Here is a 14,951-nt window from a genome sequence, read left to right as displayed (position 1 = left end):
TCCGAGGATTGTTCAAGGTTCCTGAATAAACTGCATTGAAAAAAAAAAAATTAACAATCCACCAGGTTGCTGTCAAGCACATTAATTAGCTATCATGGTATTATACATTATGATTCATATTAGCACAATTCACAATCTGCACTGTTAATTGCGTTCCAGGTAACAACTTCAAATCATTCAGTGGATGCAAGCTTTTTTTTTTTTTTTAACTGTCATTTTTCACTTACAAGTAAGTATTAGTGTAATGCTTGTTATGGTATAATTACCAATTAAAATAGTACCGTGCAGTAAATTTTAACCACATTAATTATATTTTGCTCGTCTGCCAGGCAATGATAGTGTCATTTATTGTAGAGTCAAGTGTGTGACAAGGAAACATATATTTTCTACCCATTGTTTTTTATAGTTTTAAAAGCTATCATTCTAGATGCCTGAAGCCAAACAGTGTTTGCCAGATGCGACAGTACAGTTTCATATATTAATCCATAGTAGCTGGAACTGTACACACAATACTTGTACAAGAACAAGCTGGTCAAATTCCTAATGTACTTTGGGGAGGCAATCATGAGGCCTCATCCCCATCTGAAGAGCTCTTTTCAACTGATGGCTACTAAGATCATGGGAGTCAGCTTTCTTCAGGGATGTGAGTCCTATGAAGATGCTCACTCTTGTTTCAGTAGATGAGAAGATGGTCCCACACATGCACATACAGACAGCAATAAATAGTAAGTATGTAACTATAGATCAGTATGGAGGGACTATTTGAAGTTGGTAAAGAAAAGTGGTAGGCGCAGAGAATTGGAGAGGATGGAATGGAGGTTGGAATTGATCAAAGATATAATATAAACATCATATGCATGTATGAATATTAAATATTTTAAAGTTATGATTATAAAACTTATATTACAGAGGAATTAGTAATTAGCAATGTCAGAACAAGTCAAGCTAGGACAGATGCCATTTTATCAGGTTTGTGTTCAGGCTCACTTCATTAAACAGAGTAGTAAGTTAACAGCATTGGGAAGGGGAAAAAAATCAAATTGCAAAATTATCAGTTTAAAACCATTAACACTTCAAATTTTGCCTTCAGGCATATTTGTTGTTTGATGTTAACTTTATATTTTTGCAAAAAAAAAAACCCAAGTGGCTTCATTAGTGAAATTTCCCAGGAGATGGAAGAAGCACTCTGGACCACCTAAACCTCCCTTCTGCCCCTCCCCTGCTTCTTACCATTCAGACTGCTGCCTCAGCTCAGCCAGCTGATGGAGTCGCTTAAGGGCTTTTTCCTGCTTCTTCTCATCTTTCCATGATTTGGAAGCTACGTTTCGAGCAAATTCTCGTTGCTTTAATTCTTTCAGTCTCTGTACGGAAGCATAAAACAGAAAGGACACTATAAATAAGTAAAACATGCTTTTCTGTCTACAAGAGTCTTTATCGAACATGGTGCTGGATGAAAAGGTGTCTTTTGGGGTATGGAGAGGAAAAACATTTCCTCCGATTTTTTTTCCCTGTTCCAAGGCAAATTTAGTAGATGAATGTAGTTTTTGACTAGGTGGTTCAACCTCAAAGTCTGTCAAAGTCAGCCTCAAAGTGGGCTGCAGGGCAGGGACACAGTCACTGTTGGAGTCACCCTGACCATGTAATGAATCACCTGTGTGTCTGTGAAAAAAAAAAATAGAACTTGTGTTCCATGTGCAAAGGGAAAGAAAGCCAGAGGTTTTGTTCTTCTAAGCCCACCTGCACTAGCTCATCCCTGGTAAAGAACACTCTGATTAAATAGAACTAATACAATGAATTCCTCTCAGTAAATTGGTAATATTACCAAATATTCATTCTAAGTGTGATTTTAAATTCATTTTTGGTTAGAGATACATACCAAATGCAGAGAACAATGAAAAAAAAAATTTAAATGGTCAGGAATTTAAACTCTGAATAGTGGCTTGGCTTGTTTTTTGTTTTTATTTTTGTTTTTTCATTTAAATTAACCTGATACTCTTCTAATGACTTTTCTTTAAAACAACTTCTTTATAGCCAGATTAGGCAATTCTGATTACATGTTGGTTATCCCTTATAGAAACAGCCATACAATATAACTACCAGTTCAGAATAAACTGAGAAACACCATCATCTTATTTTTTCATATACAAATGTTGGAAGACTCTTATGGAGCCGTCTTCACTATAATCCTAAATTATAAAGCATGTGGACTCTGAGGAAGTACAAATACCAGGAGTGGGATATTCCGAACTTCATTCTCTACTTCTGACCAACCACAGCTATCAACTCCTTCATGGTCACAACCGTGAGGCTGTAATTGGGAACCAGTGACCTTTTGTTGCTAATTTGTTATATTTTTGCCTTTTCTGAAAAAAAATTACAACTCAATTATTTCCTTTTCTACAGAGACATATGAGTGAATCCATATTATTTATAAGAAATTTTCAGTCTCTTAAATAGTGAAGAAAACACACTTTGAATGTCCACAGTGTTCTTTGGTTGTAAAAGTCATAAAAATGAAATCTTTTCAGAGAAACAAAGAAACCTAGAAAAACCAATTTTGTATAACATCTAGCCAAATTCAGTTCAGCTGGTTGGAAGTGCTCAAGCTTGTAGAAAGAAAGAAAGAAAGAAAGAAAGAAAGAAAGAAAGAAAGAAAGAAAGAAAGAAAGAAAGAAAGAAAGAAAGGAAGGAAGGAAGAAAGAAAGTCAAAACCAAATTGCTTTGCTTCATGTTTTTATAGCACATATCAATCCATCTGTATTTAAAAAACAAAACCAAATCAAAAACTCAAACCAAAACTTCTTCAGGAGAAGAACCATGTAAGATATTAAATGAACTAGATCCAGGCATGCACATGAGGCCCCAGATCATCCAAGTTCTATCCAAGAGAACTGGGAAAATGTATGTAAGATTGAATAAAGAATTCAGGGAACTCTTTTTCAGTAGACAGTAATTAGCTCTGTTGAGTATTGCTTTGGACTTGCCTAACACTGATAAGAGCAAGGAATGAAAGAAAAACTTACAAGCTACTTAGCTGAGTGGCAGGCAATTATAAAAGAAACAACAAACCAAATCCCCAGAATAATTTGTATAAGAAGAGGGGTAACGAACCTTAAAGATATTTTGGAAAAGTCCTAAGAAAACCTAGCACAGAAACTTCCTAAAATAAGTAGAATACATATTTTAAAGATGTAGCCCTTGGCAGCTCAGTCTTCAAGTGGGGTCTCTAGTAATGGGAACAGGGACTGTCTCTGACATGAACTCAGTGACTGGCTCTTTGATCACCTTCCCCTGAGGGGGGAGCAGCCTTACCAGGCCACAGAGGAAGATAATGCAGCTACTCCTGATGAAACCTGATAGGCTAGGGTCAGAGGGAAGGGGAGGAGGACCCATTCTATTAGTGGACTTGGGGAGGGGCATGGGAAGAGATGAGGGAGGGAGAGTGGGATTGGGAGGGGATGAGGGAGAGAACTACAGCTGAGATACAAAGTGAATAAAAAAAAGATAAAATAAAATATATAATATTTTCACTTAAAGAAAAAGAGGTTGAATGGGTTCGGTGGTGATGGCACAAGCCTTTAATCCCAGTACACAGAGAGGGAGGCAGGTAGATCTCTATGAGATCCAGCCTAGTCTACAGAGTGAGTTCTAGGATAGCCATGGCTACACAGAGAAACCCTATCTCAAAAACAAACAAACAAACAAACAAACAAGGAGTTTAAATGGAGTTACTCCATAATGGGAAAAGGACACAATGCTCTCACTAGACGCCACAGGGTAGCAAATAAATAGACCAATAGCAGGAGTGTGTTAGGTCTTCGAGAGTTTGTCAGTAGGGTCCTATATAATCCTGAAAATTATGATCTAGTGCCATTGATCTAGAACTAGATAGAAAAACCCTATTTCTGAAGATACCACAACTTGAGTCATAGATTATGAGGAAACAAAGCTGGTATTGACCTATAAGTTTCATCACTTCTGACTAGCTTTCATAGTTTGAAAGGTGATATGCATAATTCAAGGAAGAATAATAAACACCCATCTTATCCTGCTTTGAAATTATTGAGTTATGATGATTGGCATGGTGAGACAAGCCCACTGGCCCAAAGGTGTGACTAATGTTATAGAAGTAACAAACACTGTATGATTGGATTTAAGATCAGCTCCACAAGACTGAATCCACACATAGCATCCTCACTGAGGCCAAGAACATGCAGGGCTAGATATATTACATTCATCTTTCTACTATTACTCTGACAAGTGATGTTTTACTATACCCTTAAATTAGTTCACTACTCAACCTTCATCAAAAATTATACTTCTTGTAGTAGATGATTATTAATGCAGAGACCCACACTTACCCAAGGTGCCAAAAATAAGAAATTGTAGAGTTCTCAGACATAAATGAAACAATTATGTTACAACCCTACCTGCAAGGCTCAGGGATATTGGAAGATCTTGTGCACTGTGTTTTCAGATGCTGATTTCAATTTCTGAGATTTTGTTACTATCCTGCCAAAGTCATTGTTATGTATGTTGACCCATCCACTGTATCCAAGAAATGTAGGGAACACTCTCCAATGATTCCTGGTTGGCTAATAAAGTTTCTGACAGCCTGGGCTGGGCAGAAGAGACGTAGGCACAGTTGAGGTTCCTAGGGTTTGAGTTCAGAGGAGGATCACAAGGAGGAGAAGGAGGAAGACAGAGACAGAAAAGAGATAGGAGGTGCCATAGGGTAACTAGGAGCACATTGGCCAAGAGCCTCTTGCTATGAGAAATGGCCTGATGGATCAGAAGCAGCCCATAAGGAACATACGCATGTATTTTGGAATTTGGATGGAAAGCAGACAATATACCTTAGAGGGTTGAGATATCAGATCAGCTCTAGTGCTTTAAGGCTTATTATAAATCTAAAAAGTTTCTGTGTTTTTAATTTGGAAAATAGCTGGTTTATGAATAACTGCTACCATAATAATTTCCTGTATTAATTAATATAAACAGAATAATTAATTACTTTTACATAATTCATCAGCCCAAAGAAAAGAAGAAAGTATTACAATAACCTGAATCTATAGAGGAATTTTAATCTAGCAACATGGCTACTCTGGCAAAGGCTTACAACCAGAGACCGAGGTCTGTGTGATCTGGCTGGAATACAAATACATGCCTAAGTATAAATTTTAATCCTTCTGCCTGGAATATAGCCATGTCTTTAGTATATACCTTTAATTTCTCTGGCTATAATATACACTTTTAATTCCTTGGCTGGAATACAGATACACCTTTAGTATACACCTTTAATCCCAGATAATGACATCTAATTGAGGGACAAAGAGAAAGTTGACAAAGTGAGTCAGAGAGAGGGTTATGCCCAACTTTCAAAAGAACAACAGGAAAGAGAAGCTACTTAAAATCAGCAAAGACAGCAGCCTTGCCAGGCCACAGAGGAGGAAAGTACAGCTATTTCTGATGAGACCTGATAAGCTAGGGTCAGATGGAAGGGGAGGAGGACCTCCCCTATCGGTGGACTTAGAGAGGGGCAGGGAGGAGATGAGGGAGGGAGGGTGAGAGAGGGAGGGAATGAGGGAGGGGTCTACAGCTGGGACACAAAGTGAATAAACTGTTAATATAAAAGTATTTTTTAAGTTTTATTTTTATTTTTTGTCTCTTTTTCTTTTTCTCTGAGATCTGAGGACAGAACCCAGGGCCTTATGCTTGCTAGGCAAGCACTCTACCACTGAGCTAAATCCCCAGCCCCTACTTCCACAAAAAAATAAAAAATAAAAATAAAAAAGTTACCCCTGCCTACAAGATGTGCAGGGATGAAAATAGAGCAGAGATTGAGGGGAATGTCCAACCAATGCCTGGCCCAACCTAAGACTTACCCCGATGGGAAAGAGCCAACCCCTGACACTATTAATGATACTTTGCTATGCGTGCAGACAAGAGCCTAGCATAGCTTTCCTCTGAGAGGCTTCATCAAGCAACAGATTGAAACATATGTTAGGACTCACAACCAAATATTGGCAAAGCCTAGAGAGTCCTGTGGAAAAGTGTGTGTGGGAGGGAAGGATAGTCTTCTTCATCTCTTAGTTTTGTCTATTTCAGATCTTTATCATTATATAACACTGTTCTATATATATATACCGAGTCATCGTCTTTGTTTTGAGCTCTGTACTGTCCAATAGTCATGTGATAAAGCCCAATTTTCTTTAATTAATGTTTACAATGACAATTTTTCTTTTTAAAATGCTGTGCAGCCAGTCTTCATGAGACCGGGTAGGCTAGGGCCAGATGGAAAGGGAGGAGGACCTCACTTATCAGTGGACTGGGGGAGGGGCATGGGAGGAGAAGAGGGAGAGAAGGTGGAATTGAAGGAGACAAGAGAGGGGGTTACAGCTGGGATACAAAGTGAATAAACTGTAATAAATAAAAATATATGAAACAATTCTAAAAAAAAAAACGTAGCATAGAGAAAGAGTAAAAGTTCGTGAAAACAGTACAGTACAGTTTGGCAGTACATTAGAATTCAGTGCAGTTCAGTTGAGAGCAATTGAGTTAGTGCAGTTCAGTTCATGGAGTTCAGAGGCAGTTCTTCAAAGCTGAACAGTTCAATGAAAAGCAGAGAGAAGCAAGTTTGAATCGGCCATCTTGGAAAGGAGTTTTCAGCGAGAACAGCTGAGTTGAACAAGCCAGCCAGAATTCAGAAAGAACTAGAAAAGGTGACTTATTCAGCAGTAAGTTTCAGAGGCTGAAAACATTCTAGAACTACATCAGCAGACAGAGGTTGGTTGGAAGCTGAAGCCTTCAAGGTCTGGCCTTGCAGAAGATTAGATAGCATGTAGGCGAGAATCTTCCAGGCCTAGGCCGAGGCCTAGGGATAGTTAGATCAAAATGCTCTGGGCTCAACCCAAGCCATTTATTCATAAAGTTTGGGTATGGCTCTCATCTAACCCCATTTGAGAAAATAAAAACATTTACAAAAGCAGTGGGTGATAACAACTACAGTGTGCTTTCTAGACATGAGAGTGTAGTTACAAATATGAAGTCACAGAGGTTGTGATAGAACACCCAAGACCTGGACAAGTTTAAGCCAGATAAAATTCAACCATAGAGGAATGAGGTAGACATGAAGTTCTAGCTCTAGCTAAAGTACTATTGACAGTTAATAGTTACTGGGAGAAGAAGAATCAGTTTACTTTAAGGGTGTACTTCCTGGTAGGAAGACAATGCATTTATGGAAGGCCCCAACACCAAAATTATTGGGAAATTTTATATTGTATGTTAATGTTTTATTTATTTATTTATTTAGTACATTAGATTCACTTTGTACCCCAGATGTAGCCCCCTCCCTCATCCTCTCCCCATCCCACCCTCCTTCCCTCATGTCCTCCCATGCCCCTCCCCAAGTCCACTGATAGGGGAGGTCCTCCTCCTTTTCCCTCTGACCCTATGCATTCAGGTTCCATCAGGACTGGCTGCATTGTCTTTCTCTGTGACCTGGTAAGGTTGTTCCCCCCTCAGGGGGAGGTGATCAAAGATCAAGCCACTGAGTTCATGTCAGAGACAGTCCCTGTTCCCCTTACTACAGCACCTACTTGGACACTGAGCTGCCATGGGCTACATCTGTGCAAGGGTTCTAGGTTATCTCCTTGCATGGTTCTTGGTTGGAGTATCAGTCTCAGAAGAGACCCCTTCCAGATTATTTTGGTTCCATTGCTCTCCTGTTGGCACAGGAGACAACTTCCTGAACAGAACACCAAGAGCACAGGCTCTAAGACCAACAATCAATAAATGGAACCTCATGAAACTTAAAAGCTTAAAAGCTTCTGTAAAGCAAAGAACACTGTCATCAGAACAAAACAACAGCCGACAGCCTGGGAAAGGATCTTCACCAACCCCTATATCTGACAGAGAGCTAATATCCAGAATATATAAAGAACTCAAGAAGTTAAACAGCAACAAATCAAGTAATCCAATTTAAAATGGGGTACAGAGCTAAACAAAAAATTCTCAATAGAGGAATATCGAATGGCAGAAAAATACCTAAAGAAATGCTCAGTACTGTTGGTCATCAGGGAAACATGAATCAAAACGACCCTGAGAGCTTACCTTACACCCATTAGAATGGCTAAGATCAAAGACTCAAGTGACAACACATGTTGGAGAAGATGTGGTGAAAGTGGAACCCTCCTCCATTGCTGATTGTTTTAAATTAATCTTGTATCCAGCCACTTTGCTGAAGGACTTTTTCAGCTGCAGGAATTGTCTGGGGGAATTTTTGGTGTTGCTTATGTATACTATTATATCATCTGCAAATAGCAATACTTTAACTTCTTCCATTCCAATTTGTACCCCTTTGATCTCCATTAGTTGTCTTGTTGCTCTAGGTAGAACTTTTAGTACCATATTGAAGAGATATAGAGAGAGTGGGCAATCTTGTCTTGTCCCTGATTTTAGTGGGATTGAATTGAGTTTCTCTCTATTAGACTGATGTTAGTTATTGGCTTGCTGTATAGTTTTATTTTTAATTAAAGAAGAAATTAAGTTGGGATGGCTGGAAAGTTTGAGGTCAAAGGTTAATATAAAAACACATTGTATAAAACTGTGAAATAATAAAATATTTTTAAGAGTTTGGCTTTTCAGAATAATATTAAGATAGAACTCTATATCAAAAGAATGTATCTGTATATAAACAGGTAAAATATAACTATATTCAGATATTCAAAGCTGAAAGAATTCATTATACATTAGACATAAATAAGAAATGGTAACAAGTATCATGAAGTAAAGATGAAATAATATCAGAAATATTTACAACAAAGAACAAAATAAAGGAAAAGAACTGCAGTAATATATGATAGTCCTGTTTTCTATTGTTTACATTGCTAGGTTTTTTGAGGTATACAGAAAATGTAAAAATAAAATGAATATCAATGGCATTAAGCCTGGGAGGGGTCACATATCTATGTATTGTTAAATGTTTCTTTCTTACACAGAAAGCAATATATTACCAACCAAGAACACACTGATAATTCTAGAAATACACTATATATTATACAGTAACTATTAAATTGATAAATTGAAATTTCAATTTATCAATTTAATAGTTACTGTATAATATATAGTGTATTTCTAGATGAAAAGGAATGATTAAATTTATTTAATCCAAAAAGGAAAAAAAATAAGAAACAAAGCAAAACAAATAGTACAATTATAAAAGAAATTGCAAGATAACTGGAATTCAAATATATCAACAACAAATTAAGCAAAATAAACTGCAAAATGAAAAGGCATAGAGTATCAATAAAAGAGTGAGTAAGACTGTATTAAAAAACAGAACATTATAAAAAGAATAATATTCACAGAGAGAATGATATTTCAACCATATAGTTGGAGATTGGTATGCAATGGGAAATAAACCTGGCAAACAAAGACAAAATCTGTTCAATGTCACTTATATGTGGAATTTAATATAGTCAGTTTTCTAGAAGTTGGGTATAAAATGGTGTTTACTCTGAGAAGAGTTGGTGTGGTGGTTGGAATAAAAATGTCATCCATGGTCTAAGATATTTCAATTCTTTGTCATCAGGGAGTAGCACTTCTTAGAAGGGTTAGCAGGAGCAACCTTGTTGGATAAAGTGTCTCACTGGAGAACAGCATTGAGGTTTCAGAAACCAAAGCCAGGCCCAGTGTCTCTCTCTCTCTTCCTGCCTCCTGTGGATCCAGTTGTAGAACTCTCAGCTAAGTCTTCAGTGTCTGCCTGTATGACGCTGTGCTCCGCATCATGTTGACAGTGGAGTAAACTGCTGAAGTTGTAAGTGAGCCATCATTTAATGATTTTCTTTATAATGGACTTGATGATCATTATGTCTCTTCACAGAAACAAAACACTAACTAATTTTAAACCAGGGAGTGAGGCAGGCTTGATCATGTTGCTTGTTGGTTAAGACACGGACCAGGCTGGCTTTGAACTCATGAAGATCCATCTGTCTCAGTCTCCCAAGTGCTGGGATTAAAAGCATGTGTCACCACTGCCTGTCTTGTTGGTGTGCTTTGGGACTTTGAATTAGGAAAACAATTGAACACTTTAAGGTGGGCTTAATAGGCCAAACTAGGAGTGTGGAAGACAGTGGTGCTGAGTGCAATGCAAACTGTGACAGTCCAGCCTAAGGGGTTTCAGAAGAGAAAAATATTAGTAAGCTTTGGGACCATACATGTGATATTTTGGTGTATAATGGATTTAAGTCCAGTACTCAAGGAGATTTAAAAAGAGAAAAGAAAAAGATTTTTTAAAAACCTGGTGCTAAATAGTATAAAGGAAGTAGTAACCTCAGGGCAAGGCCCCAGCCAACTAAGATCCTAATTTATGAAAAGAAATTAAATAAAACCTTAAGCTATGAAGGAAACCATAGAAAAACAAAATAACAGAGTGGGGTAAGTTTCATCCCCAGCAAGCAGCAGGACTTTGTAGCTTTAGCCATGTGCTTCTGGCTACAAGAAAGGGATTTCAGGATCTTCCTCCACATCTAAAGAATGCCACTGAGACAAGGCATGTGTTAGGGACATCTCTGCATGCAGGTCCAGAGAGGCTATTGTGTGAAGCTATACATAGGGAGCCTGGATTTCCTTGTAGACTCCAAGACATTGGATGTGCTGGAGTCATGGGATACCAGCTAAAGAGAGCTGCTAACAGGGTGTGGAAGCATCCCAAGAGAGACAAGTGTGTTGCAGTCAACAAAGCTGAAGGGAGCTTAAAATCTGAAGATGGAGATGGAAAGTTTGGTGTTTGCCCATCTGATGTTTGGTCTTGCATTGTTCAAGTATTTCCTCATTATGTTTCCTTTCTACCTTTTTGGAAGGGTAGTGTTCATCCTGTGCCATTGTATTTTCGAAGTATGTGATCTGATTTTAATTTTGATCTTGCAGCGGTTACAGTTAAGAGATTGCCTTGAGCATCAGAAGAGACTTAGATCTTTGCATTTTTAAACAGTGTTGAGACTGTTATAAACTATGGGACTATCAAAATGTTGCGTTATGACATGGAAACAAGCGTAAGAGGCCAGGGAGCAGATGTGGGTGCTTTGAAGAAGAATGGCCCCATAGGTTCATATTTTTGAATACTTAGTCATCAGGGAGTAGGACTACCTAGAAGGATTAGCAGATGTGACTTTGTGGAATAAAGTGTGTCACTGAGGTGGGGCTTTGAGGTTTCAGATGATCAAGCTAGGACCAGTGGCTCTCTCTCTTCTTGCTGCCTGATGATCCAATTTTAGAACTCTACACTATTTCTACAGGACTTCCTTCATGCCACTATGCTTCTGGTCATGGTGACAATGGAGTAAACCTTTGAAACTGTAAGCAAGTCCTAACAAAATGCTTTTTTTTATGATAGTTGCCATGGTCATAGTGTTTCTTCTCTGCAATAGACCACTGACTAAGACAGCTGGATACCTGTTATGAGGAGAGCTTCAACAATAGGTATATGGATCAGTTAGATACATTAAGAAATTCTGCTCTGCTGTCTTATAGCACAATGACTGCAGATAACAGCAATTAACTGATTATTTCAAAAAACTGAAAAATGAACTTTGAAAAGAATTCACATAAAGAATGATAATTGTTTAAGGAGATGAATATATTTTACATTATTTGAACATTGCACTGTATACACATGTATGAGATTACACGGATTCCTATTATATGAACTATTTTGTGTGTTATATATATGGGGGCATGGCACAGTAGCATCAGATGCCTGGTCGCACTGCTCCTGAGCATCCCATGGCTGGTAGCATTGGTCCTCAGCATCAGATGGCTGTAGCATTGCCCCTGGGCATCAGGTGGCTGGTCACATTGCTTTTGTGGTCAGGAAGCTGTGAGAGATGAGTACTGACATTAAGCTTGCTTCCTCTTTTTCTTTGGTCTGGGAGTCAGTCCTGCAAATGGTCCCTCTCACATTGAGGGTTGGCCTTGTCTCACTAAGTGTCTCTGGGCATGCCCTCACAGGCACTCTAGAGGTGTCTCCTGTGTGATTCCAATCCAGTCAAGTTGACAATGAAGGATAAATGCATAGACATTAGAAGCAGGAGAAGACAGGGCAGAGTACAGGGAATCTTATGAAAGAAGGGGAGATAGAAAGACCTGGAGGGAACAGGAGCTCCTAAAGGAGATCCAACAGAGCTTAAAACAAAACAAAATAAAACAAAACAAAACAAACAACAACAACAACAAAACGCCTAAGCCCTTGGGCCCCTGAAGAGAATGATACCCCAACCAAGGACAATGTATGGAGAAGACCTAAAACCTCAGATGTAGCCCATAGACTCAATCTCCAAGTGGGCTCCCTAATAAAGGGAACAAGGGCTGTCTCTGGCATGAACTCAGTGGCTGGTTCTCTGATCACCTGCCCTTGTGGGGTGCAGCCTTGCTAGGCCATAGAGGAAGACAATGGAGCCAGTCTTGATAAGACCTGATAGGCTAGGGTCATATGGAAGGGAAGGAGGACCTTCCCTGTCAGTGGACTAGGGGAGGGGCATAGGGGGAGAAGAGGAAGGGGGGAAGGGGACCACAGCCCAGATACAAATTGAATAAATTGTAATAAATGATAATAGTAATAAAAATAATTCAAAAACTAAATAAACATTAAAGAGGTATGACACAATTGAATGACTGCTATAAACTCAAACTTTAAATAGAAATATAAAGTGTCATAGAGATGGCTCAGCAGGTAAACTGCCAACTCTAAGGACCTGAATTTGATTCCCTATGCCCAAGCGGAAAGAGAGTACCAACACCTCAGGATTTTGTTCTTATACCCAGAAATAAACCACAGAACATTTACAAAAAGATTTATACCATGCTAAAAACCAGTAAAAGTGGGATGTAAGTCTTCTAACATACTAAATCAGTAGATTATAGAGGGAAGTTTTATTATCAATGAGGAAAGTTATTTTGTGATGACAGTGGTGCAAATTAAGCAAAGGAAAAATAATAAATGTGTATGCATATGACAGAACTTTCAAACACACAAAACAAAAATTACTACAACTTTAGAAAGAAAAAGAAAAATTGGTAATTATAATAGGAAATATTTTTCCCTGTACTAACCAGCAGCAGATTATAAACTATAAATTCTGTATTTCTGGAAAGGTTATACTAAGTCATCATATTGTTTAAAAGACCCTGCCAATAATTAATTTATCTAATAAAAAAGAGACTAGTTTGCTGCTGGGTACACTGGCAAGTCATATCAGAAATCAAATTTTCCCGGTTTTAAATTAGAAGTATGCCTAGTTTCCATGTTATCCACTTTGTGCTATTTAAGCCACCTCACCATAGTTGTCAGTAGCCCAGCTGAACTTCAGGGAAGAGTAAATTATTTCCATTTTCTTTATTATTATTATTATTTTTTTTATCAGTTACATTTTATTAACTCTGTATCCCAGCCATGTCCCGATCCCTCATTCCCTCCCAGTCCCTCCCTCCCTCCTTCATCTCCACCGTGCCCTTTTCCAAGTCCACTGATGGGGGGGGACCTCCTCCCCATTCATCTGATCCTGTTTTATCAGGAATCTTCAGGACTGGCTGCAAAGCCTTCCTCTGTGGCCTAACAGGACTGCTCCTCCCTTGGGGGGTGGGGAGGCCAAAGAGCCAGTCATTGAGTTCCAGTTAGAAATAGTCCTTGTTCCCCTCACTTTGGGAAACCAATTGGTTACTGAGCTACCACAGGCTACATCTGAGTGGAGGTTCTAGGTTATATCCATACATGGTCCTTGGTTGAATGTCAGTCTCAGATTCTAAGGACATTCGACGTATCAACTCTGGAAAAAACAAACTTGTTACATTCGTGTCATTATTGTCTTTAGAAAGAGGAGTGGAAAGAAATTAATTACTGTGCAAAGCAGGTGATTAAAGTGGATATGCTTTATCTTTTTCTAGCCTGAATGACAAACAGGTCAGGTAGTACTAGAAAAATACTTTGCTTTCTTACTCTTTAATGAGAAACACAGAACACAAGAAACTAAACTAATGAACATAATTATAACTGTTTTATCTCCACCCACAGATACACTTGATTGTAACTACAAAAAAAGAGCAAAGTTTTTAATACATTAACAAAAGAAAAAGCTCACTAGTAACAAGACTTTTCCACCTTCTGCTAAAAGTCAGTGTTTTGGGTTAAACCAATGTTTATTTTCACTATAATAATGAAGAAATTTTTCCTCATTTGATTCATACAAGCTCCTTGTGTGTTCCTTCTTTTGTGCCCAAGTAGTCTAATATAGTAAGAAATTAGTATGTATTCTAGCATAGTATGTAATATGTACTATAATATAGTATAATGGCATATTTTCTAATATAGTATAATATTTTCTAATACAGTATGAAATGAGGACAACAAGAAGATTGGGCAGCAGATCTCCTGCACAGTGGAGAATTCGAAGTGCTTTCTTGCTTTCCTCAAAAGGTTTTAAACCCACTACAGAGCAATTCTCAATAAAGACACTAAAAATATTATTTCTCCAAGCAAGGCTAACTTTTCCAATAAGAGTTCAGTATTCTCTGTCATGTTTAAAATTCGTTACCACGTCTGTCCCATGAGATGGAAACCATACCTGACACTGTCAATGAGGTCAATAGCCCAAGGTTAAATAGGTCATGGGCCCTAATGGAAAACCTACTGCTATTATTTTGCTAAATGAATATAGCAATAAAACGACTCTCAATGACATATCGCTAGACATCCATTGATCAGTGCATTGCTCAGCCCTCATCAGAGATGTTTTCTCTTGCAGGAGTTGGTAATTCACACAAAAACCCACAACTGGATAACCTGCAGAGAATAAAAAAATCCAGAATATTTATGGCATCCTAAATGTGATACCTATACATCACACAGGCCTGCTGGAGGTTCATGGATCTACATGGAAGAGGCTTTGGAAAGAATG

General features: G+C 38.2%; 1 protein-coding gene across 1 annotated transcript in view; it reads right to left on the bottom strand.

The window, feature by feature from the left end:
- Znf804b (zinc finger protein 804B) overlaps positions 1–14,951 on the bottom strand; it is a 561,864-nt gene that overhangs the window by 14,792 nt on the left and 532,121 nt on the right. The window contains exon 3 of the mRNA XM_060373862.1: positions 1,231–1,361. Within this exon, the coding sequence (XP_060229845.1) occupies positions 1,231–1,361 (131 nt within the window). The remainder of the gene's footprint in view (positions 1–1,230; positions 1,362–14,951) is intronic.

This window comes from Meriones unguiculatus, chromosome 21, assembly GCF_030254825.1.
Source record: "Meriones unguiculatus strain TT.TT164.6M chromosome 21, Bangor_MerUng_6.1, whole genome shotgun sequence".
NCBI lineage: Eukaryota > Metazoa > Chordata > Mammalia > Rodentia > Muridae > Meriones > Meriones unguiculatus.
The sequence above is the reverse complement of the archived record's forward strand: the minus strand, read 5'-3'. Positions and strand labels throughout refer to the sequence as shown.